Source organism: Simochromis diagramma, unplaced genomic scaffold (genome assembly GCF_900408965.1).
Source record: "Simochromis diagramma unplaced genomic scaffold, fSimDia1.1 OVJJ01000361.1, whole genome shotgun sequence".
Classification (NCBI taxonomy): domain Eukaryota; kingdom Metazoa; phylum Chordata; class Actinopteri; order Cichliformes; family Cichlidae; genus Simochromis; species Simochromis diagramma.
In genome coordinates, this window is record NW_024386860.1 from 17579718 (window position 1) to 17605547 (window position 25830).

General features: G+C 41.7%; 2 protein-coding genes across 3 annotated transcripts in view; one reads left to right on the forward strand and one right to left on the reverse strand.

Annotated features, from left to right (window-relative positions):
• Positions 1 to 1498: 1498 nt before the first annotated feature.
• si:ch211-225p5.8 (uncharacterized protein LOC555567 homolog) lies at positions 1499 to 6768 on the reverse strand. Its single transcript, XM_040031246.1, has 6 exons — positions 6359 to 6768; positions 4271 to 4437; positions 2918 to 3152; positions 2592 to 2742; positions 2430 to 2483; positions 1499 to 2340 (listed from the first exon to the last, which is right to left on the reverse strand). Exons 1-5 carry the CDS (start codon positions 6399 to 6401, stop codon positions 2438 to 2440), a joined length of 642 nt encoding a protein of 213 aa, XP_039887180.1. The 5' UTR covers positions 6402 to 6768; the 3' UTR covers positions 1499 to 2340; positions 2430 to 2437.
• Positions 5726 to 25830, forward strand: part of gramd1a (GRAM domain containing 1A) — a 53247-nt gene continuing 33142 nt past the window's right edge. The window contains exons 1-4 of one of the 2 annotated variants that reach the window (XM_040031174.1): positions 5726 to 5811; positions 9245 to 9536; positions 11518 to 11592; positions 14560 to 15459. In XM_040031174.1, the coding sequence (XP_039887108.1) occupies positions 14996 to 15459 (464 nt within the window). In that variant the 5' untranslated portion in view covers positions 5726 to 5811; positions 9245 to 9536; positions 11518 to 11592; positions 14560 to 14995. The remainder of the gene's footprint in view (positions 5812 to 9244; positions 9537 to 11517; positions 11593 to 14559; positions 15460 to 25830) is intronic. The other variant, XM_040031175.1, reaches the window with a different exon arrangement.

Here is a 25830-nt window from a genome sequence, read left to right on the forward strand (position 1 = left end):
TTCTACTGTCACGGACTCTCACAGCTGTGTGCCCAGTGCTAAAAGAAAAGGAGCTGTTGTCGAATAAAATTGCTTCATCTATAGAGCCGAGAGTGTCCGTCCACCGTCGATCACCACAGTCCCCGCATTAAGCCAGCAGTAGAGGTGGGTGAGGTTTTCAAGCCTTTTATCTCTAAAGGATTTCTTTCACTGACTGGGAGGGAGGGGGACAAGGTTCCCTCACAATTTTAAGGGATACTTGTATCTGTGGCACGTTGTGTTATTATGCCTTTTTCCAACCAGTCATACTATGGCGCAGATTTGTTGGTGTGGGGAATTACGATGCACATGCCGCTTCACACAGTTACCCTATTTTCCCCCTTAGTATCAGGCACAGAGCAGGTGGGGGTGAAAGATCAGCTACCAGTCGCGGGTGTTGATCTTATTCTTGGAAATGAATTCGCTGGGGGAAAGATGTTCCCTGCCACCCCTGAAGCTGCTGAAAACCCTGCTGCAGATGTTTTCGGTCATGCACCATCTGGGCCGGTGTCTCTGCAGTTTAGCATGTGTGGTTGCTCATGCACAGACCTTGGTGATGCAGTGGACATTTTCCATACATTCTTTAAAAGCCTAAAACTCCTGTCAAGCCTTTGCCTGGGAATAAGAATGAATCTGTGGCGTTTACTGGGATACCAAACAACTTGTGTCTAGCAGTAGACAAAGATTAATTCAGTAGAGCTCAGCAGTCTGATTCTACCTTGTCTGCCTGCCTCTGTGCTGCAAGGCGGCGAGCACTTGGAATCCAACCCGTGTTATACTGATGATGCTGTATTGCTTGTTAGGCCTTGACCACGATCATTTAGGAATTAGGAGATCTTATGATAGAGTTTCCTGCTATTATTTTTGGCCAGGATTGAAAACTGAGGTTGTCAGATTCTGTCCATCATTTTATCCACGTCAAATGGGTCAAGCATTTCTTGAGTGGGAGAAATGTTAGATGGGGGAGTGTTATGATCCAGGTCATGATTTTGTGTTGTTGCTGCTCACCACACCTGAGGGTGGCGTTGTTTGTCCTGTGCTTGTGTAAGTTTGCAGGTGGAGCCTGACCATTGGTAGAAGACTGAATGAGGCCGGCTATAAATTTGGACCTGTCCGGACTGGCGGCTCCGCCTACTTCCTGTTTCCAACAAGCTGTGTGTTTAGCCCCGTGTGCGGTGTGATTGAGTTTTCTTAGATAAGAAGAGCTAGGCTGCAGATATTGTAGATAGTGTAAAAAGATCTCTATTGTTGACCTGGTAGCTGTAGGGGCGGGAAGCCGTTTTCTTTGAGAAACGTTTCTCCTGTTAGGGAGACAGGTGGGAGGCCTGTATTTTCTTTTGGGTTTTCTCATTAAGTCAGTTCTGTTTAATGCCCACCCTGACGCTCGCTACCTTTTGAGTTTAATAAAACCGCTAGTCATTGTAAAACCGAGGCCGTGTTGTCCTACTGGAGCAGGGAGTGTGGGCTTTTTCTTTTTTTTGGCTCTTCTTGTGTATTGCTCCAGCTCCTGCTAGGCCGGGGTGTAAGAATGCACACAGGGAGAACAGACCACATTTATCTGGAATTATTGATGGAGAAGGAATATTCTCGAGTCACTGCTAACTTGTAAGTCTCTAATAAGTATAGTAGGTAACTTGAGTACAGCTCACCTGTGGCAAATAAGCAGTAATTTAATCGAACACTTTCATTGTTCGGAGATTGCTGACCGCAAACTCTTCATTGAAGGCTTAGTGTTTTTAAAGTAATGCAGGATGAGGGATTAATAGATGCTTTGTAAATATGACTTATGAGATAATAAACATTAGTAATTTAAAGGTGTTACTCACACCTTTAAGGCCTTTAAGCCTTAAATTAAAGAAGCTCTCCACTCAAAGTGGAGGTTTTCCTTTTCCCCCCTGTCATTTATGCGATGTTACAGTGGAAGATGTTTGCATTACAAATTACAGCACAGACATCAGACTGCCCACACTCAGCTTTAACTACTCTTGGGTTTGTATGACACAAGAGAGAGGGGATATCCCTAATAAGGTCATCTCAGGTACAAAGGCTCCACCCACATTTTCAAATCTGTTGCATATGAGGGGCAGCCAATCAGAAGAAAAATGCCTTAAAAGGGAAATAAACAGCTTGTTTAACATAGAGGACAATCTGAGAAGCTTCATCGAGGTCCAGCATGAGATAAATAAGGATTATTTTGAATTGTAATCATGCAAAGCCACTCTGGCAGAGTCCACAAAAGAAAAAGAAACACGAAGGTGTAAATGAGCAGGTCCATCTCAAAGAAAAAAATGCTCTGATCTTCTGCCTGAGCTCCAATCCAATCTGATGGATATAAAAAATGAAACATACAATCACAAAAATCAAAGTGAAAGACATTCTTCCGTGTACAGAGAATTTATACAGCAACTCACCGCTGATGTTAGTCTAGCTGCACCCCGTCACAGTTATCTTTAGATTCTCCCTGTCTACAAGTGCACAAAGGAGACAAAACAATCTTTTTAGATATAAAACCAACACAACCAAAATGACCTGTTTCCTGTGAACAGATCACCTGGACAACAGACATGACTTACCCAGCCTGAGCCTTTTTAGCTTGACGTGCCTCGTGCTCATCCCAGATTTTCTTGTAACAGTAGATCAGAACCGCAATGAGCCACAGCTGCAGGAACGTGACCAGCACGTACATCATTATCTCCGAGATCACATCAGTCAGCTCTCGATTGGCTGGGAAACAGGAACTGACAATGAAGCTTCAGAGAGAAGACTAGCAGGGGCATATTTCTCCCATATTAGCTTCTCTTCTATCCGCCCAGCATGCATAGAGAAGAAGATCTTTTGTAACACTGCTTGGAACAACAATATTTTGTATAACTGAAGGATTTAAATCCATCCTCCTTACCTACAGTCACCACACTAAGCTCCACCTCCTTCTCCACAGTGACAAGCTCAGGAGACAGCGGCAGGAAGAGGGTACGGTGGAAGGTGCAGCGATACGTCCCAGTGTCATTGAAGGTGACGTTATTAACATACACGGTTCCCATCTGAATGTCATCATTTAGCGTCCCGCGCCATACCAGGCGGTGGCTGAAGTCTTCATGGAGGATGTCAGCTACAGGATGGTCATAGTGGAAAATCTGAGATAGGGAAAGAATTAAAAAACTGGGAATTTAGTTATACTTGTTCCCTCACTTATATCTGAATAGAACATAAAGAAATAGACACACATAAGCTGATCGGTGACAAGGTAGGCCTGCTCTATAACATCCCCTGCTTTATTGTCCTTTTGAGCTCTAATAGGAAACATATTGTACCAAATAAATATCACCATGTATTCAGTAGGACTTTAAACAAATGACTGAGACCAAAAACTCGTCAGAGATGTGTCAGGGGTACACGTCATAATAAAAAAGTTTGAAGGGATACATGTGAGCTTACATGTATGGACCCTCACACGCTCCACCAATCAGTGATCAGTCATCTAAGGCAGCAGTTCCCGACCCCCAGCCAATGGACTGGTACCGGGCCGTGAGTCGTTTAGTACCCGGGCCGTGAGAGTCGAGGCTCAGGTGTGAAATTTATGTTTTTCATGGTTTTTTATCGTTTTTATCATTAACTCGGTTTCTCTGGGTCTTTTCCTGTGTGTTATGAATAAATCTTCTTTTTTTGGCACCGCTAATCGTTTTATTTTGTGGCGTTCATCTGCGACACCTTAAAGGCCGGTCCGTGGTGCAAAAAAATTTGGGGACCGCTGATCTAAGATGAACAAAGGTAGCCACTGACAAATAAAACAGTTCATCTTCCCTCCCTCCATCCCTCATATATCCACCCATCCATCCCTCATCCATGCATTCATGCATCTATCTATCCATCCATCATCCTTCCCTCCACCCATTCATCCATCCATCCACTCATCCATCTATCCCTCCATCCATTTTCCAACACGTATCCATGGTGGCAGCAGTTTACTGTGTAATTTATGCCGTGGTGTTTGTGTCTGTGGAGTTATTTGCCCACACAGAGTGGTGCAGGTGTTTTCCCCACACTGGGTTCTCTGGTGCAAACTCCATCCACACTGTGCTGGATGTGAGTGATGCTGTTATTCTGTAGAAAGTGGTCCAGAACAGTGATGCTCTTTTTTATGTTTGTGTCAAGAAACAAGAAAAAACATCAACGATAAAAAGAAAAAAAATCCAGTGACGTTTTTGTTTGATGCTCCACTACCTGAGTCACTAGAGAACTTTGCTGAACTTACATGCCTGAACTCCTCCTCTCCCAGAGGCTTGAAATGCCAGTCTACGGTGGCTCGTGCAGGGACCTCCTCTCGTCTCTTACAGGAGATGCAGCCCAGCAGGAATCCTTCTCCCGCCACAGCCTCAGTCAGAGAATCCACCTCAGAACAGCCGGCATGGCACTGAGACACTGCAGAGAGAGGACGAGGGGAAGAAGAAGCAGGAGAAGAAATATAAAATAGAAGCAGACAGAGAGAAAATACAAGAGCAGAAATAAATCTGAACTTTGTGAATCTGTCGGCAGTCACAATTATCAAGCAAGCAAAACTTTACTTAAACAAGAAGTAGAGAGACAAAGAATAAAACTAAAGGCAAAAATACCCAAAATAAAAGAGCTCATGTCTTTCCAGTTACACACACATATCACATAATTTAGCACACAGGCTGCAATAAGAAGAAAAAGCGACATAAATCATGTCATAACAGACCAAAATAGTTTTAATCGCCCTGCACATGAAGATTACAGTCACACACGTATCAATAAAACACCTGCATGCACTCTGTTAGGTAGACCTACTGAACTGCTCGCTAACACAAATGCATTTACCATGTATGAAGACATGTTTGAGACGACCTGCTGAAGTTCAATCTCAGCATCAGAATAAAGACCAAAAAACTGGATTAATCTCTCGTATTTACAGAGAAACAGGAAACATCCAGGAGCCGCAGGAGGAGCCATTCTCTGCTGGAATACTTAGTTGATGTCGTAGACCAGAGCAACTCCAAACAACAGAAACTCAAATAACCACTTGTTGGAACCAAGGTTTGCAGAAGAGCAGCAGAAGTCCACACCGGGTGTTCATCCTGTCAGCTAAGAACAGGAAGCTGAAGCTACAACTCACACAATCTCCCCAAAACTGCACAACAGAAGACTGGAAAAATGTTTCCTGGTCTAATAACCAACCTACAGCAAATGTGTTATGCTGTCGTTTTAATTTGGCCCCAAATCTCTGAGGAATGTTTTCAGTACCTTGTTGAATCAGTGCCATAAAGAGTTACTGCAGTTCTGAAGCCAAAAGTACTAACAAAATGTACCTAATGATGTGTCCAGTCAGTGTTCATTTAGGCAAAAACAAACACTGTAATCATCAGACAGACAGTCGTAAAAGCTGAAAACTCTGGAGGTTAGACATGTTTTGCATGTAACATTAACTGTATGTGAGTAAAGCCCTCACATACACGAGTCATCAGACTGATTCAGCTCCAGGAAACTTTCATGCTGCACGTTGTCACTCTAAAAAACACATCTGTCCGTGTTTCTTCTCTTCTTATCATCGAATCTGGAAATGTGTGCAAATGTCATTGAACAGATCATTGCTTGTATTCAGGAAAACAAAACAGAGGCATCATTCAGTCCTTCCGGATGCAAATGATGGATCGAACAGGAACAGCGTCTCTTTGAGGAAGCGTCCAGTCTGTTTCTGTCGTCCCCGCCCCAACTTCAACAACACACAGACGGAAAACGCAGGTGTGCAGGTGTGACGGCTACTGGAAACAGCAATAAGTGAGTATTTTTATTTCTAATTAAACTCTACATGTCAACACCAAGAAAAACACAGTGACTGCAGTTGGAGAAAAATGAGACAAAGGCTGGAAAGAAGGACAGCGGGCTACAGATAGATGCAGATATTCTTATATCATCTTTTGTAAATAAAGACACAGTAGAAATGAAATACAATACAATGCAAAAAATAAAAAATAAAACAGGATTTGTTTATTTGTAAAATACAATAAACAAAAAAAGAAGAAACTAAAGAATAAATGTAACCAGTCACAGACAGTTATGAAGACAGTTATGCAACATTGTATCGAAAAGGCCGCCGTGACTGTCAGACCACTGAATCTGATGATATTTGTCCAACAAACTAAATTCGTTAACTTTTTTAGTTTTATTGCGTTTATAGTCATTTTCAACTTCCCAGAATAAGAGAGCTTTACGGTGAAAGTAAAGGGTTTTCATGTATCAGAGCAAAACTTCAGCCACCAGCATTGATCGTTTCTCAGAGTTAAAAGTTAAAGTTGAAGAACAGGAAGGATTTTTTTGGACTTACCAAAAAGACTGAAGACAACTAACAAAGAAAGGTAGAGTCTCATCTCTGCGGGAGCCTCGGTCAAGCCTGCAGAGAAATATCGTTGTTGTCTGAGATTACATGTCTGCCTCTTGATTCCCAATGAATTTCATTTTCCATGTGAATCCAGACTTTGATTTTCCCATTGGTCCAACAGCTCAACAATCTTTAATTTCACTGAGGCAAAAAGAGAGCTTCAGAGCACAGGAAATGCTTCATTTATATCAAAAAGTTGAGTCTCTGTGTTTCAGGAGTTTTAAGTCTCCCGTGCTGTCCTGTCTGACTTTAAGGCAGCTAAATTTAGAGCGTGTGAATCCAGGAGAGTTGGGCATTACGAACGCTGAGAGCCAGCACGAAACCTGAGAAGATGAGACCTGAACCACAACCACAACGTGACCGCCACAGCAACACTACAGCCAAGTGTCCTCTGATTCAAACACTGACAAATCACAAGCCTGCAAAAGAGGAAAACTTTACATATAACTTCAGATACAGTGAAATTTGTTGTGGCCAAACAGACGTATATTCTTTCTCAGTGTGTACTACGATACACACAGTTTACTGTTCTGTGTTTCATGTTCGTTCTTTCCTGAAAGGAGCTGCAGGGCTGACATGCAAAATAACCACCATAGGATTTGTTAAACAAACAAAGTGGAAACAAAAGCAGCTCAGAGATTAAAGGGTAGCTCACAATCAGCTGCTTTCATTCATACAATAACTTCAGTAAAAAGTTCAACATTTTCCTTCATGGTTCAATATTTTTACAGACATAAACATTTACAAATGTTAAACATGACCACATTGGGAAGGCTTTTTGAGCCAAAAGGAACCACTGCACCAAAACTTTAACTGAGCATCTCCCACAATATGACCCTCGGTATTCACTCAAAGTGCAGTTTTCAAATTTTCTCCAGTAAAATATCAAAATCATCCAGGGGACCAATGCTTGTTGCTGTTCTCGTGTGCCATCAACACTAAAATGATGCTATCTCTGAATCATAGACAGACTTTGCTAGTTTGATTGCAGGTTTTACCAGAACTTAGATGTGTTTTCCAGCTGTACTCACAGAAATCCATAAGGACGCCTCAGCAGAGATACAAAAACAACAACAACACGTTTGTGGCAACTTTAAGAAAAGAACTGCAGTTTCTATCAAAACTTAGTAATCAGAAGTGTTGCACATTTAAAATAAACTCAGTGAGACAATGTATGTTAAAAGAAGACAAAAGTAAAAGTTTCACATTTAAAAAGTGAAATATTTAATGGGGGTCGGGGTAAACTCGACAGTATATAATGTAATGTAATGTAGATTTTACTGATCTGACTCGTTACAAGGTTAAAGATGTATTAAACGCATGAATAAAATACACAGGTGTACTCATAAGACAGCAGGCAAATAGGAAATAAAGAAAAAGTGAGAAAAGATCAAAAAGGAAACAAAGAACAGCAAAGGGACAGAGAAAACTGGGAGTGTTGAAAAAAAAGAAAGATGGAGGAACAGAAAAAGAAAAGAAATAAACAACAAAGGGGGAAGTCAAGAAGAAAGACGAGTGAGAACTAAATAAGGAAACCGGGGAAATGTTAAAAATGAAGAAAATATCAAAAGGGAGAAGAACAAAAAAGATTTTTAAAAAGAGGGGGGAGAAGGAAGCAATAAAAAAATAAAAATTAAAGCAAGACGAGCGACAAAAGAGGGAAGAAGAAAGAATAACAAAATAAGGAAAGATGGACAAGAAGAAAGGAGGAATTCAGCAGAAAAGGAAGGAAGAAACAGCAAAGGAAGCTAGGCCAGAGGAAGGAATGAAGGAAAGGAATGAATGAAGAACACAAGGACAGAGAGAAGATTGGAGGAAATAGAAAAGGCTGCACCAAAGAAAGGAAAGTTTGGCGTGAAGATAACCCATGAACCGAAATAAATCTGACAGCCGCGGATTAAGTGATTTAAAAATGATTCGTTTTTATTAAACATCATGTCCCAGCTCCTTTAAAAACGTGTTTCCTCTCCTCTTTTAGACACCACATCTCTTGTTCCTGCTTTAAATCCATCTGAATATTCCACACTGACTCTGACATCTTTCACACTTCCTGCCTGTCCTGCTTAGCGCTGTAAATTGCACTCATCAGCCTCTTTAAACCTGATTTCAAACCCGGCACTTCCCTCGTGTTCAGCCACTAAATGTAATATTCGGTTTGTCTTGATTTCTGCCATTGGAGAGTCTGACAGTCGGTCAATGCCTGCCACAGAAACAAGGCCACTCAAGTCAAGGCTGCCAAAGCAGACATCGACTGAAGGCCTCAACTTGCGTGCTGACAAAGACATTCACGTGGAGGATGCAGGCGGTGAGGTGGCGTGATGAATGTAGCGGGCTGGATTGTTTTTAAAGGGGAATGGCTCGTGATGCGTGAGGTGAACCTGAACACGTCCCTCTGTGAGGTCGTACAAATATTTGGAGAAAATAATTAAAACGTGAGCAGGCGGTGGGACACACGCCGTGTTTGTGTGCGTTTGTGTATTTTTGTTGATTTGGAGGTCAAGGATGTCGTCATGTGATGTAACTAGAGCGATAAGCGTCCTTACCTCTTTGCTCTTTTTTGGCCTTGTGTGTGTCTGTGATTGATAATGGCAGCAAAAATCAGGAGGGTTAAAGAAATTCACAGAGCAGAACATACGGGAGGGGGGACTTCAAGGAAATGTTGACACATGATAAACCCCGTGTGTGTGTGTGTGTGTGTGTGTGTGTGTGTGTGTGTGTGTGTGTGTGTGTGTGTGTGTGTGTGCGTGCACCTCTGTGACCCAACACATGCGTACACACAGTGAGTGACACACCTCCTATCTCACTATGCTGGTGATGATTCTTTATTTTTAGCTCAGATCGAGTTTCCAGCCCCTCCTGCTCCGCATGGTTCAGCAGCCAGAAGTGCTCAACAACACAACTCCCTGTAACCTGGAGTGCAGCAGTTCCTGCATATGTGACTCGGAGCTCAGCAGCAGCAGCGGCAGCGCCCAGCGAGGTGTTGATTGCAGGAGGCGGAGGAACAAACACCCGAGATGCCTCGCAGAAGCTACGGAGAATCCGAAATTGCCAAGTCACTGTGATGCTTTGTCATCAGTTTGAGAGGATGCAGAGGCAGCTGCTGGCTCGGGATCAAAACTGACAGGTACGTTAGAGACAATTCAAAAGTGGTTGTGTAGTTAAAGACTAAAAAACTTCTTTATATGAGTTTTTCTCCTCAAAGGACCACAAATGTCTCTGTTTCATAATGTGGTTAGAGCTGCTGAAATGCAAGAACAGCTATGTAAATATGGACTTTTAGAAAGTCCGGTATAGTGACAGATCAATAAAATCTCAAATATAGGTTGTAAATATGATGAAGTTAAACTTTGCATGCAAAACACCTAAAACTGTAAAAACCTTGAGAGACACACAAATCGTTTCCACACAAACCACAACACACAGAGATTGATCTTATTTAGATGATCACTGAGCTCCTTTATTTGATTTTGGTTCACTTTTTCCAGTTTAAATGTGCTGTTTTTGTCTTGTATTTGTGACCTTGTTAAATTAGTTTGTCTGAGCATCATATTTTTTTATTTTATGGAGCTATTTGATAACTATTTAGCTGCTATTTAACACAGAAACTTCAAAACTTGGGGGATCAATAAAGTATATTGCATCTTCTTGTGACCCAATGATGTCACAATAATTAAAGCTTCTCTGTATGTCTGTACATGCCTGTACATTAACAGGTGCAGATTTCAATGGCGATTCTTGGGAAACATTCCCACCAAAAAAACATTAAAGATGTATATAACTATGACAGGTCGATTTTTCTTCAACAACAAATTATTTTATTGCTACCAAAAATGAGAATTATGATTTCACGCCACCTCTGAATCTCTTTTTGCCTGCATGAATACCTCTGCCTGATGGAGGAGGCAGAAAAAACCCCACTGCAACTATGAGGGTTTTTTTTCTTCTCATGTGTAAGATTGCAAATTGGTCTTAAACATTCTGCATTAGTCTTTTCATAAAATAATTTAAAACCTTACAGAATTCACTAAAACGATGAACAGAATAAGAAGAAACATCTACAGCTATGACTTCATCGCTATCAACTGAACTTGAACTGTACTTTAATGCAATACCACTTTCACTTTATACCAGAAGATGGAGCACAAAGTTGATGTACCCCGTTATTTAACCTAACAAGTAAAAATGAATTTATTCTAATTCACAGGAAACGAGTTCAGGGCTATTTTCTTTTGAAATCCATCCATTCTCATCCCAGAGCATTCTCATTCCCAACACGTAACATACCGATGATTTGTTACATCCCGAGGCGTATCGTAGTAACGCGAAATGTAACCTTCCGCATCCCTATGGTACGCTCCGGATTGTGGATGGAATCCAACAGAACGACGTTCGCAGCGCTAACACTAACCTTAACCATATCAGATAGTGTGTTCCAAAGCGATTCATGATCAGAATGTAAAATAAATGTACATGTCTAGATTCACTCTCATACCTCCAAAAGCGTACTATCCCGATGATTTGTCACATAGCGTTGATATGTTATGTTTTAGGATGAGAACATGTTGCTTCTGAAAACGTTTCAAAATGCTGCCCCTTCTGGTGAAAGGTTTAGTTCATATTTGCAGATCTTAATTACACCAATTCTCATTAAGACATTACAGTCAAAATAAAGATTATGAGCATGAAAAATATGAATGAATCCACACTTAAACTGTTACTTTGTTTAAATGTTTAAACAATATGAGCACAGACTGATAAATCCTGTCTCAGTAGTGATAATATTACACGGGAAAATGGAAAGTAATTATTTCTTTCGAAAATGATACAGAATACCCGAGATGCTCACTGAATTTTGGTTTTTCTGTTACATAAATAATGTCCTGCGTGAGGTGTACGTATGCCACCACTTACTTTATAATGTGGCTTCTTGGCCTTTATTAAGATTAGATAAAACCTGTATTTTTTAATTCTGTAACTGTAAAGCGTGAAACTGCTATGCCGTTCCTTTAAAATGGCATTTTAATATATTAAATGAATTTCAAACAAAACCTCGTCTACAGTTATGCATTTGCATTATTTGGGTTTGCTTTTATTCTCCACTGCAGACCAGGTGACCTGGTATACCTACCGCCCAAAGACTGCATCCTTCCTACAAATGATGCTTCTGCAAGCGGAAGCAGGTGAGATGTCAATCACACTCTTATTTCTTAAAGGACTGTTATTCACTTAATTGGGACCCACGGACACGCAGTATTTCCAGCGCGTGGGGTTACTATTTGTTGCAGTAGGCCTCTTTAAACACAAGAGGTCGCTATGCTCCTTTGCATCAGCGGTGGTTAAGATTTGCTCCCTTCAAACAAACTCTGAAATTAAGCCAAATCTTTGGATTTCCCACCGGGTCAGATACCTGCTGCCCAGAACCTCTGCTGTTGTGACATCACCGAATTTATTTTTACTTTATTTTTTTTTTTCTTGTCCTGGAAGTAAAAGAGCCTCCGCGTCATAGAGACCCAGCTGGAGGTGACAGAAGTGAATAATGCGAAGGTTAAAGCTGATGGAAGCTAAACTGAAAACCAGTTCTCAGCAGGTTTCGTTTGTTTGATGTAAACACTCTTCTTCTCGCCACACATCGTCAGGACAGTTATTTTCCTCGGATCGTACCACAAAGTTTGTCCGTGGGGGGTTCGTTTCGTTTGGCTGTTAGATGTGTGTGTATGTGCACATACATCGAAAACTTCATTTAATCATAACATATAGACTTAAACATTTTTGTGTGTGTTTTGTGTGTTTATTTATGAAAAAGACAGCAGGTATTGTGTTTTATTGATGAGGTTTAGCACAGCTCCCCCCCGCGCACTAAGCTGGTCGCCCTGGTCTCGTCCTTTTCACTTTTCGACAAAAAACGCTTTGTCTGTTACTTCAATAGCGAGTTAGTTTGGTTCCAGTGCTGAGCTAACTTTGGTCTTTATCTTTGAATTCATTTTAAGAACAGGGTGAGGGAGGGTGTGTTTTTAAAAAAAGTGAAATGGAGGAGGTGTAAGTGGAACTTTCTGTGCTGCGAATAAAGTCTGAGCGGCATCATTGTCGTGGCCTTCAGAGCTCGGGTCTGTGTTTAAGGTTAGCTGGCTAAAGGGGCTAACAGTTAGCTGGAGCCGGCCGGCTGATGCCTCTCTGTGCATCCGAAGCATGTTGATGTGTTCCTGTGAGAAAGTGGATTTTAACATCACGTCCCGCACCGTGGCCCGGCTGGTTTTCGAGGCCGAACAGGATAACAGAAACGGAGGAAACTCGTCCAATGGGAGGTAGGACTTCTACGGACTTTTAAGGCTCTAAAAGTTTGTTGTTCTTGGTTCTTCTTTGCGCCTCGGTGGTCTTTCTTTGCGCTGCGGCTGTTTAACGGGTGGCAGGAGGTCGGAAATCTTTCAAGTGGTTATTTTCTGCACCGCGACGAACCGAGCAGCAGACTTTTGCACAGTTTAAACCGCAGAGCTAGTGCGTCTGACTCGACTGTAGTCGGTGTGTTTGTTGGTGCAGTCGGAGGAGCTTCGTTTCACGGCGGGGACAGATAAGGCTCGCTCGTGTGTGCACGGGGATCACGGTGGCTGGATTACTCTGGGCAAACACGTCTGTGCCAAGATTGTTCTTGTTCAAACAGATCACATCAAATACTGTCAGACGTGCCGGGGCCCTAGCCTTGGAAGTTCACGCTTTGAAGGCAAACAATGGACACACACACACACAGGTTATCGTAACACACGGAGTTATCGGAGTTATCAGAGTTATCGTAGCTTCGCGTTTGCTAATATTATTTTAATCAGTTTGCAGAGTGGATTTCCTCGTTTCACTGTTTGAAAATGTTATGATTATGTTTCATTGGTGTCAGTGTAGCTTTAGTGTTTTTGCTCTAATGCAGAGAGTATTTATGAGGATCATGATTTTAAGAAGTTCACAATAGTTATTACAAAAACATATAAACACACAGCAGTTTTGAAGGCAGGAGTGTTGACCTCCAAAATCTCTATAAACATCTGCACCAAAGCCTCACCAGGTGGGCTGTGATAACAAATTTAACCAAAGACTGAAACTAACACACATTCTGGGTTTTGCACAATGTCGTTTCAGTTTGTAAACACAAGAAACTTTAACAAAAAATGATGCACAAGCAATTACAAAGTGATTCTCTGTTGGAGGACCCGTCTGCACTCTGTTTTCGGATAGTGTTGGCCTTGGCAGTGCCAGCTGGGCCTTGATACCAGCCACAGATTTTCCAAAGTTTGTGTTTGTGTCTCATACTGAAAAGAAGTGTGGGGTTGTTGCTGTTATTTCTGCCCATTTGGTAAACATAATTCAGCTTGAGGTTTAAGTCAATTGAACCATATCGAATAAAAGCTAGTTGAAAATGTTCCCTGGTGTATAACTTTTCTGACAAAAAAATTCATAATCAGAAAAAAATCTTTTTTTTTCTCAATTTACAAGCTATCTTAGAAAACTGAAAGTTTACTATGAGTTGAGGCGTCTTTGAGGTATATAGGTGGTAGCTCTTATTAGCTATTTATTTTATGTTTCCACAGGATCCATTGAACAGTTATGGCTGCAGGATATAAAACTCCAGCATCTCTTAATGTTTCAAACCTAAAGCAAATAAAACTGCGCTTGAAATCAACCCTTTTGAATCAACAGAGGCTCTTTCGGGGTTTTTGGATCTCTTGTTAATTCACAAATAAAACAACATTTACACCGATCAGTAATGTTTATCGGCTAATTTACCACTATTTGGCTTGTTTGATCATAAAGGTTGCGTATCTGTTCTGGAGCAGCTGCGTTTTAAAAATTGGTCTCTTGAGGCTTTAATTAGTGGCTGTTATCTGAAAGCCCCAACATTCACCCAGTTTTGGCTATTTCAGAGTTTCTTGAAGGGAGAATTTCTTTAAATGATCCAAATATAGTCAAACATAAATTAGCTCATTACAGATGAATTCTATTGATCAGTCTTCTGATAATCATTGCCGTCTGACAGAAATGTCTGTAATCAGTTAAACCATCACTTTAACAACTTGTGTGTGAGGAAGCAGATTTATGATAGCTGTGGTCAGGTCCAGGCAGGCCAGCGTTTTGAACGCCAGGTTTCTGCTCTTGTTGCTCCTCAGGTGGCTCCTTCCAGACAGTGCTATGTTTTTCTCTGAGGCTCCCTGTCTCAGGAAAGTCTGCCTAAACTCAAAAGAGTGAGACTTCTAAGCTGAACACAGAAGTGGGAGGATCGCAGAGCGTTTTAGCCTCTCGTTGCCAGCATATATGTACAGACTGGACAGCGGGAAGTGGATTGGTTGAAGAACTGAAACTGAGACTGCCAACAAGTTTTCTGCTGCGTATGTTTTCTCTGCAAGAAACCCTCAAACCTGTTCACTTGAGAGCTGTTTTGCCTTTTTTACCACTTCAGGAGAAGTTGACCAGCACCTTCAGAAGAAAATCTGTTAAATTCACAGGAAACATGGTGCGTAATCAATAAGTTGCTGTCTGTGGCCGACACGTGGTCGGTTTTAAATGCTCGTCCTTCTTGATGGCCTTGACTGAAAAGCTCAAAAGATGACGATGTCCCCTCCTGCAAGACCAGAGGGCATGACTCTGGCTCAGCCCATCCCCGTCCCAATGCTGACCGTCCTCCCGCCGTCCTCGGACACAGAGTCCTGGTCTTGTTCGCCTAGTCCCAGACCCCTGCGCTCCGACCGACCCCGTGGCTCCCACCGTAGTAGGACAAGAACCAAAAGGCGGAAACAGGAAGAGCAAGGCTGTGCTTATAAGCCGCAATGGGGCAAAACTCCACAAATCGTGATAGAGTCGTCCACAGAGAGGGGAGCTGTTCAACATCGGAGTCCCTCGCCCTCTTTGGTTACTGAGATGGGGACAGCGAAGCAAGGTCGGGACAGTCCATCACATGACCTCCTCATACCGCCGTCTCGCTCCTGGTCTCGTAGTCCGTCACCCAGCCGCCGCTCTCGTTGGTCCCTCAGGAGCCTGCTCGGCAGGGACTCTGACGGAGACCGCTGCAGGTTAGTGTGCTGGATTCAGTCAGTGATTTATTTGTTTTTATCTACAGTTTATCTGCTCCTCATGGCACAGGCCAAGCTCAAGCTTTTCTTTTTACCTTCAGTGATTCAAGTGAAGGTTCTTTCTTATCTCGCAGCACATAAAGTTCAGGAGGTCAGAACAGAGCGTCCGCACCGTGTTCAGCAGCCTCCTGGGTATTCTGTGCTTACAGCTGTGTAAAAACATCAGCCGATTTGCATTCAGGCCCGCTGAGACGGCGGTGACTCACACGAGCTGTGCAGCCTCTCATCTGTGCACATTTGGTGAGAGATAAAAAGCACATGACGCTCTCAGTCATATTTTTCTCTCTGAAACTACACGAGAGCAGCTATTTTGGATTAGGGTGAAGGTAATTACCTAAAGCTAGTGAGGACAGGATGAAAAGTTTTTCTTTCTTTTTTTTATTTGTATGACATATAGCCAAAGTTCGTACAGTTAAGGAGGTGGAAAAAGAGAAGAACTGAGCTGTATATCCAGGGTTTTTCCTTTATATGTAAAAATAGGTGTGGGCCTTCTCGTAAAGCTTATTCTCCTTTGGGGGAAGGCCAAAAGATAAATAAAGAACTAAAGTGAAGGAAAAATGTAATATAAATGTAATCCATCCATTCGGTTCCGTTTATCCTTTTCAGCGTCGTGGGGGGCGCTGGAACCAATCCCAGCTGTCATAGGGCGAGAGGCGGGGTACACCCTGGACAGGTCACCAGTCTGTCGCAGGGCCAACACACAGGGACAGACAACCATCCTTGCTCACATTCACTCCCGCATTCACACCTATGGGCAATTTGAATTAATCGATTAACCTATCTCCCACAGTGGGGATATAAATGCAATATAAATATAAACTTCTTGGTTTAGATTAAGTTTAATTTGCTAAAGAGAAAAAAATCATTTTTTGTTTAGCCTGTTTCAGCATCCAGGAGACATGTTTGTTATCCAGGGTGTTTTCCACGCCACTTTATGTTTTTAAAAAATGCCCAGGAAAAGTCCTGCTTACCTGTATCTGTGCCCCCCTAACCCCCCTGCATTTTAGCGATATGCACACAATTTGATATCGTTTGATTTACATAAAAGAACATAGAGGAAACACAACGTTCATTTCTAAATCAACATCCAGTAACACTTAGGAAAAAAAAATTATATTCCAGTTTTAGCTTATCTCATCGTTCCACACAAACAGGGCGCCATGTATCACAGGAAAAGTAGCAAGTTCAGTGAGTAGATCCAGCAGCACAGAAAGGAGACAACGCGTAAAGCCTGCGCACGCACACGGCTGTGCTGCACGTTCAAAAGTCAGAATAACTCCTGTAGATGAGTCTGTATGTGGTTTGTGGTGTTTTATGTGATACCTGTAGCTGCTGTTACTGCTGTTCTCTAATGCTCTCACAGATCCTCAGCGATGTGCTTAGATTGGTAAAATTGCCGTTACTGCCTCTGTATCCAGCTGTGTACATATAGTAACTTTTCACCTAGATGTGTCTTATGGTGTTGAAAAGTTTTGTGGTTAAACGGGCGACATAAAAATAATCTACAGGGTGGGCCATTTATATGGATACAGCGTAATAACATGGGAATGGTTGGTGATATTAAAGTCCTGTTTGTGGCACATTAGTATATGTGATATAATGTGCCACAAACAGGACTTTAATATCACCAACCATTCCCATGTTATTACGCTGTATCCATATAAATGGCCCACCCTGTACTTATCTAAGCAGCACTTTTTCCTCTGAAGAGATGAAGAGATTATGTTCACAAGTAAACCTGAGGATGCGTTATCTTGTGATGGTGGCATTACATTTTGTGTCAGTGAAACTGTTTCGTCAGGGTTTGGAGTCAGTCTCTGCGTGCAGCTGTGCAGCTCATTTCAACATCTGTGCATTAACTCTTTATAACTATTTTTTTGAACGGTAATAAAATATATATATATTGCACATAGTCATCTATATATATAACCAGCATTTTCATAGTTGTTTTGCACATCGTAATTATTAATCATCATATTCTGCTTTTTTACACATTAGTAAGTGTGCCATATCTAAAGGCAACTTATTCTGTCTGGAGGTATTAAGTGTGCCTATGCCAAAAGGCACACTTATTACTATTGCTCGGATTTATTATTCTTATTATTATTATTATTATTATTTTCCTTTTTCAGCCTGAAATTTCCGCGCGTAACTCATCCCACAGTTTTGACACAAGCTTCATATATGTTATATCATTTTGTGCGGCTGGATCAGGAATGGTGTGCTATGACTTTTGGTGTTTATTACTTCTATAGTTTTTAAATATGAATATTTTAATGCAAGTTTTTGCCCATTCAAATGAATGGGAACGAACGAAAGTGAAACTTTACTTACTTTGTGGTGTGTTTGCTCACTCACTTAATTTGTGGTGTGTTGGCTCACTCTAGTGGTATGTCCCCGTATTTGGATTACCATAATGACAACAATATGAACGGCGCGCACAGCGTCGGTGCTTTCAGGAACCATTGGAATTCTTAAGGTTGCACGAAGCATTGAATAGTTACGGTAACGGCAAGGGTGTATGCTTGGTGGAAAACTGCATATCCCACAATTCAAAGCACGCCTCTACCAGTCAAACAATGGCGGCTGCCACTTGGTTTAATATATTCTCTTATTTGTGTTTCTAGGTCACAAAGTAAACTTTTAAGATATTTTCAGGTGAGAATGTAGGTGTGTAAACGTCAAATATCTGCTCGTTTTGTCAAAACATCCCATATTGGCAACAGATTTTTCACGATGTTGGCTAGCTAGCGCGGCTAGCTAGCCGGCTAGCGCAGCTTCACTCAAAAGCACCCAGGCTTGGCTTTCAGTGAGGCGTCTCTAACTCCTTTCATCCCCGATAGCTCCGCAAACAGTCTTTGTCTTAGCTGGACTTATTTTTGTTTATATGGGCCGATGATGCTGGTCGATGAGGAAAAACTAACTGAGTTGTTTGGTGGTGGCTAACGCGGAGCTAGCTAGCCACCGGTATGTGTCTCTTTCCCCTCATATGTGGGGAAAGAAACATGTGAGGCGGCTGCCGATCGACCGGTTTTCAGGTGAGAATGTAGGTGTGTAAACGTCAAATATCTGCTCGTTTTGTCAAAACATCCCATATTAGCAACAGATTTCTCACGATGTTGCTGCTAGCCGGCTAGCTAGTTCGGCCGGCCGGCTAGCCGGCTAGCTAGCTCGGCTAGCTAGCGCCGCTTCGCTCAAAAGCACCCAGGCTTGGCTTTCAGTGAGGCGTCTCTAACTCCTTTCACCCCTGATCGCTCCGCAAACAGTCTTTGTCTTAGCTGGACTTATTTTTCGTTTATATGGGCCGATGATGCTGGTCGATGTGGAAAAAATAACTGAGTTGTTCATATACCGGTGGCTAGCTAGCTCCGCGTTAGCCACCGGTATATGTCTCTTCCCCTCGTATGCGGGGGAAAGAAACACCGATCGACCGGTGGTGGCTAACGCGGAGCTCAATCGTGGATAAGGGAAACCCAATGCAGGAGAAGCAGGCGGCTGGTGAACTGAATTTCAGGTAAGACGTTATTAACTGCACTCTATTTGGGTCAGATATAAACCGAGTTTAGGTGTAGTTTATTTTCGTTGTGCTGACAGTTACAATAACTGTACTGCGTGCTAGCTAGCACGACGGAGTTTCTATACAGCTGTGCGCGCTAAGTTACTGATTTTGAACTTTATGACAGCCTCCCCTATTTTCAGGCGAGAATGTAGGGGTGTAAACTTCAAATATCTGCTCGTTTTATCAAGAAGTCCCATATTTTATCAAGAAGTCCCATATCTCTCACGATGTTACTGCTAGCGCCGCATGGCAGCTAGCTGGCTAGGGCGGCTTGGCTGACACCTAGGCCGGGCTGACTGATACCCAGGCCGGCTCACGCTCTCGTTTCACCGCCGCATGGCAGCTAGCCGGCTAGCTGGCTAGCGCGGCTTGGCTGCCACCCAGGCTGGGCTGGCTGACACCCAGGCCCGCTCACGCTGTCGTGTCACCCCTAGTCTTTCGTGAACTTCCGGTGAACTTCCGGTGAACTGAATGTCAGGTAAGACGTTATGTATATGTAAGGTAGTGACTGGAATAAGTCACAAGGTGTCGCTGTTGAGCTGCATATATGTTGTAAATTTTAGCAATTTTGACCATTTGTCCTCTGCAGGACACCGTAGTTCAGATTTCTCGTTCGCGTGGGCGCCATCTTGGTTCAGTGTTTACTGTGATGTGCAAAGGTAAGCACTGTCAGTGGCGAACTGCATTGGTTTTGTTTAAAAATAAGTGTTCCACTGTGTAAAATAGCGGTTTGTCATTTAAGCCGAGCATATATTTTGTTTATTGAGAGGTTCATGTATTGTCTGATGAGAGTATGAGACAAAGATATACTTTTCTTTCTTACTCTCATATAAAATATTTAGCTTTTATTAAATAGTTATCTGAATCTTACAACCAAAGTTTGTATAATAATACACAAGATTGGCTGTAGACCATTGTTAATCATTCAGAACACTGTGTAAAAATAACAAAAAACAAAAAGTGAATGAAAAGTGCATAAATATTTATTTTACGTGTTTGATGTGTGTGGCAGGGCGTGGTCTGCAGTGCCGCTGCAGGGGAGGTGGACCCACCTCAGCGGCATCTGCAATCACGCCTCTCAGGTGTAAAGTCTGTGCTCTCTCTGCTTTTTGTTTTTTTTGTATGTGTCGGGCTGTGAGAGGAAAAGCTACAGCCAGCTGTTTGGGTACAGCAACTATGTGTGAAAAGTGGTCCATAACGTAATGCTTCACAGCGTGTTCATGCAAACATTGTCGGGTCTGCTTATGAACCTCTGCGCACAGCGTCTACAAATCGGGGCTGTACGAAGTCACCTCATCTTTACACAAAACCGTAAGCTGTCATCTGTGAGGCGCGAGCGGTGTTTGGGTTTTATCATAGTTCATGGTGGAGAATGGCTGCTCTGCTGAGTTTTGCTCTCTGTAGCCGTTTGAATGGCAAACTACACTCATTGGCAGCGGCATAGGCACACTTAAAATTTCTTCAGAAATTTTCGCTTTCTAGTTTATTTGTACTATTTGTATTTATATGTTTTATTCTATATATTAATCGGCATCTGTGGGTGGACAGCACAAGAATTTCATTGCACAGAGAAATGCCTTTTTCTCTTGTGACGCATGACAATAAACACTTTGAATCTTGAATCTCTAACCTGTCAGAAACCAGCTGCAGCACATTCGACTGAAGCAAGTCGGGTCCGGTGTGCTTCTGCAAAGCTTGATATTACTTAGACAAGCTCCTGTTTCATGATTCTGTATTTAAATGTTCAATCATAGCTTTAAATATATTTTGATTAAAGAGTTGTCATCTCACCTTTCTACAATTTATTAAAAAAAAAAAAAGCTCAAGGAAAGTTTGTATTTAAGCTGAAAGTAAATGAAGTTTCCTTTTTTATTCTATAAGAAAATAACAATTTTGTGTCTCCAGGCAAATAAACATTTCATAACTGCAGGGTTGTTTTTTTTTATTGTTTTTACCTTTACTGCATTACAAAGGATTTTGTGTGTAACAGCGTCTGAACCCCACCTAATGAAAGCTGTGTCCTGGGTGTGATTGTGCTTTATGTTTTAACATGTTTAGTAGTTTGATTCCACGCAGAAGCTCATTAGTCCACCACTGCTCTCTGCATGTGGCTGCTGTGCTGTGCCTCTGTTCCCGCGGAGTTTCCCACTGGTTGTTTTTCCTCTTCTCTGCGTAAAAACCATAATCAGTGCTGTGGCAATGGCTCTAAGAAAATGCTATAAATGATTGTTCAGAGTTTGAACAGAATTATGCGGGTGGGGGTTAAAGTTCACAGCCTCTTCTTCCTGGAATCTCCCAGAGGAGCAGAAAGGGTCAGATCTGGTTACTCCAGGTTAAAGTAAAATTTAAACCGTTTATAAAGGGATGAGCTTGTTTGGGCAGTGTGATTGATTAAGGATGTATTTGTAATTTAGTTACAGGACAACTTTAAAATGATAAATTATGAGAGGAAATGTACTTTTCACCTTTATAGACAAGCAACACTATAGCCTTATGATGCCAAAATAACTGGAGATATGATTCCTGTACCTCGTGACAGAATCTACATAATTCTCTATTTATTTTCCTCCCAATTTCTAATTATATGTATTTATTTATAGCTGAAAAGCTTTTATGCGACACATGTCTAAGAAATCCTCCCGTTTTGACTAAAAACTCATTACAACACAACTTTATTAACATGGGAGTGTTTTTATCTTAGCTTTTCTTTTCTCCCACATACCATACCAGTCATTTGTTTTTGCAGATTACCTGTTAAAATCCTGATTGAGTCCAAGTATGCTATGATGTCAGATTTTAAAAAACAAAAACCTAGAAGCAGTCAGATGGCAGGATCGCAGTGATAAAGCAAAGACTGTACCCTGTATTTAAACATCAACATCACTGCTCCAGATGACCTGAGAGGATGGTGTGACTGTGAGGACAGAACCCGGGTTATGTAAACTGTAAACAAAGAAAATGAGACCACCTCTGAAGGAAAAGCAGAGCTGAGTCAGGCACAAGGACCAGAGGCGGGGTTCCTGCACTCTTTATCTGTTCCTCGGAATGATGACATCACCTCCAGCCAATGGGAGCGAGTTCCTGGTCTGATGATGTCATGTGAGCCCAATCAGATGAGGGATGTGTGGATCACTGCAGTGGGCTTCTGAGGGCATGCACATGAACAGCTGTGCCCTTGTCCTCTTCATCAGGCCTCCTTTTATTGACCTACTTATATTGTTCTGCAGCATATTAATGATTTTTAATGTTCACAGCTGACCCGGCCAGCGAGGATTAGGGAGGGTTTTTTAATGGTGAAAGCAAATGTCTGTGGAGCTTAAATGGAAAAGAAAACATTTGGTTTAAATAATGTTTGGTGAAACTGGGGCTGCACAGGTTTCAGAGTTGTCACAACATTTGTATGTTTCCCACAGATTTGTAGTTCATTCAGGTTGGGATGTGTCTGCAGTGAGTTGTCAAATATCACGTCGAATTATCAAATCAGCGGCTCACGCACTGCGGCACCACATGTTGGTGGTCACATGTGTCCATGTATAGATTGAGTGAACATGTCTGTGTAGAGAAGTAGGTCGTGTGATTGATAATGGAGCACCATGATGTGAACTGACACTGAGGAAAAACAGCAGCATGACTGAGAACAGAGTTTTCTTGGACTAAACTGTGACTCAGCTGTTCGAGATGTAAGATTTAATAATAGAATAGAATCATAAATGTAAATTAAATAAATTTAAAATATGAAATAATACATATAATGTCTAATAATAACACAAAAAGATGCTTTGTATTATGAAGTGGACCCTACAACAGAAAAAAACCCAACAATCATATGACCCGCTGTGACCAAGCACTTTGGTGACAGTGGGAAGGAAAAACTCCCTTTTAACAGGAAGAACCCTCCGGCAGAACCAGGCTCAGGGAGGGGCGGGTCTGATGGACCACCACTTTAAAGCTGTTCTTGTCTTCTGGTGTTGTTTTGCAGAGGACACAGTCTGAGGTTTGCTGTGTCAATGTTTTATGTGTAGAGTAATCAGTACAAGAGTGCACTCCATCAGTTTCATTTCATGGTGTAGGTTAAAGTTCAGCAGCTCTGTTTCCTCTTCGTACAAGTGCGTACATGCTCGTTCTAAGAGAGGAGTCATATACTAACATGATGTTCAGCCCTATAATGTGAGCATAATCACTCGCTGTATGGTATTAACTGATAATAACACGTGACCCATGTTAGTCACCGTATGAGTGCAGCTCTTCTGGATCACACTGCGTATATTCATTTGTTGCTGTTTTTAGGAATTGTTTTAGAGTTACTCACTTTTACTGGGCAGGACCTCATGTCAACTTTAACCAGCATTAGTAGTAATCAGTGAGGCTGCTGACTGACATTTGGAATAAAACAATACATGTGTGGTGTCTTTGAGCAAGAGGAATCTTTGCTTCTGTAATTGACATCGTATTTATTTAAACAGGAAAGGGGAGCAGAACTCATTCATAAGCAATGCTGCTTCAGTGCTGATGATTTATATATCGGACTGTGTCGTCATATGAAGTAATAACTGTCATTGTTCTAATATTTTTCCATGCAAATGTATTAGAAATGTTTTCTTTAATGTTTTTTTAATGACATGTCAGAATCTTTTATTTGCTCTATGCTAATTTCCCACCATGAGGCATAGTGGGCTTCATCTTTTAGACCCAGAAGCCATGTCTGTGTTTTATTTGGTCTGTGTTGTTAACTACTAGCATTGATGGGTTGGGCTTCTTGTTTACTTAGAAACAGACATTTAAAGACCTGCATGTTGAATCCATAATTCTAGATTTGCCCTGAATGTCAGCTGCATGGAGGGCTTAATGTATATAGGTTAAGTGCTCTGTGAATGAGGTTTGTAGTCTAAAGTGCTGTGAGTCAGTAAGAAGAGCAGTATGAAAATGCCAGTCTTCTTGCAGCTTGACTGAAAGGCTTTTATCCATAGCTGTAGCCTCATTATAACTATATGTGGCTGCAGTATAGCGGGGGAAATACTGCATGCATGTCAGTGAAATGAAGTCATGCACAATCATGGTGCTAATACTTCAGCAGAGATGATTGTGATGTTTACCTGTTACTATACCTTCACTGCATGAAACAAAGGAAATAACATCACTGATGGGGAGAACAATGCTGACTACTGGCCCTGATAATCGCACTGTCACTGCTTTAACCTGGAGTTGTTAATTAGCTTTTGCAGTTGTGTTCTTTGGTTTGTGTTACAGCATGTACCCTCACAGGCTCTGAGGTTTAAAGTAAGCAGCTCTTTGTTTGGCTGCTCTTTTACAGTGCATTCATCTGGCCTTACACATTACCCGCTTGGTGCATGAGACTCTGACATGAGTATGAGCCATCTGTGGGTGAACCTCAGAAAAGCAGATTACACACAGGGAGACAGAATAGTGGAAATGTGGGCCTAGCTCAGGCCAGTGTGGATTATGATGTGGACTGTAATCCAGAGGGATGGACAGAGAGCCTGAGGGTTAAAGGATTGGGTGGGCTCTGGACTTTGGCCAGGTGGACTCACTACAGGCAGACGTGGCCTCTGTACTGTCAAAGCTAGCCACATTGGAGTCGTGTTTGTAGCTTTACAAGATGCTATACTTGAACACATTAATAGGTAATGACCCAATAACTAACAAACCATAAAACAAACCTTGAGGTTAGCTCCAAAAGTGACCATCCCCATGGATTCATGTGTGAAAATACAGTACAGCCTGCTACAGAGCAAAGCAGTTTTTCTCTTTGTGGATAGTTTCCCTCCTCATAACTGGACACAAGGTGAGTTATTAACCTGCACAAAGTCAGCGCGCCTGTTTTGCTGAGTGAGATCCTAGGGCTTTAGCAGGCTGTGACTTGGTACTAATTTGCAGATATATTTGCTCGTGTGACGCACGCGTGCACTTTATGGATGGCGCTTGTTAACAAAGCTTGCTAATATGAGCTGAAATCAGAATATTTAATCTGTGTTCTATATGCAGAACAAAGCCCTTATTACAGATTTTTTAAAAATTGATTTATAAATGTGTATTAACTTAAATGTTAAATCATTTATATTTTAAAATCTGCAAAACAATAAATTGCAACGTAATTGGGTATAAAGTACAGTATTTGAATCGAACATAAAGTAGAGTAGAAGTAGAACCTAGTCGTATTTTAGTGGGGACCATGCGACACACCCCTGGATATCCATCATGGATGCTTGTAGAAGTCAATAATTCACCTGAGTTAGTAAATGTTCAAACTTAACGAGCTGCTGACTGTGAGGAACCACTTCGTCCTCATCGAGATGAAGCATGATTTTCACCCTTTTCATTGTAAAGAAGTGCTCAGAGGGGGTTATATCATGACACCGATCCTCCCACCACTGCCTTTGGACTCGAGTGCTGTTAAACTTAAGACTCCCATTGGATGAGAGCTCTGATAGGGCTCGCAGTGGAATTAAGCAAATACTTTACCAAACTACGACTTTTAATACACCTTTACTTGAAGTATCCTCACGTACTTGTCCATTTGCATGTTTCTTTATACTTGTACTTCACTATATTCTGCATTTATTCTGAATAAGTTTTATTGATTATTTTTAAGATTTTAATTCAGACAAATCCAGTTAAGTTGAAGTTCGTTTCTTTGGTTTTTCTCCCTTTCGCTGATATCCTCTGTAATACTTGACCAGCTTTGTTGTGTATTTACTGCTGATCCCTGTGGGGCCCCATGCCTTGTCCTTGCC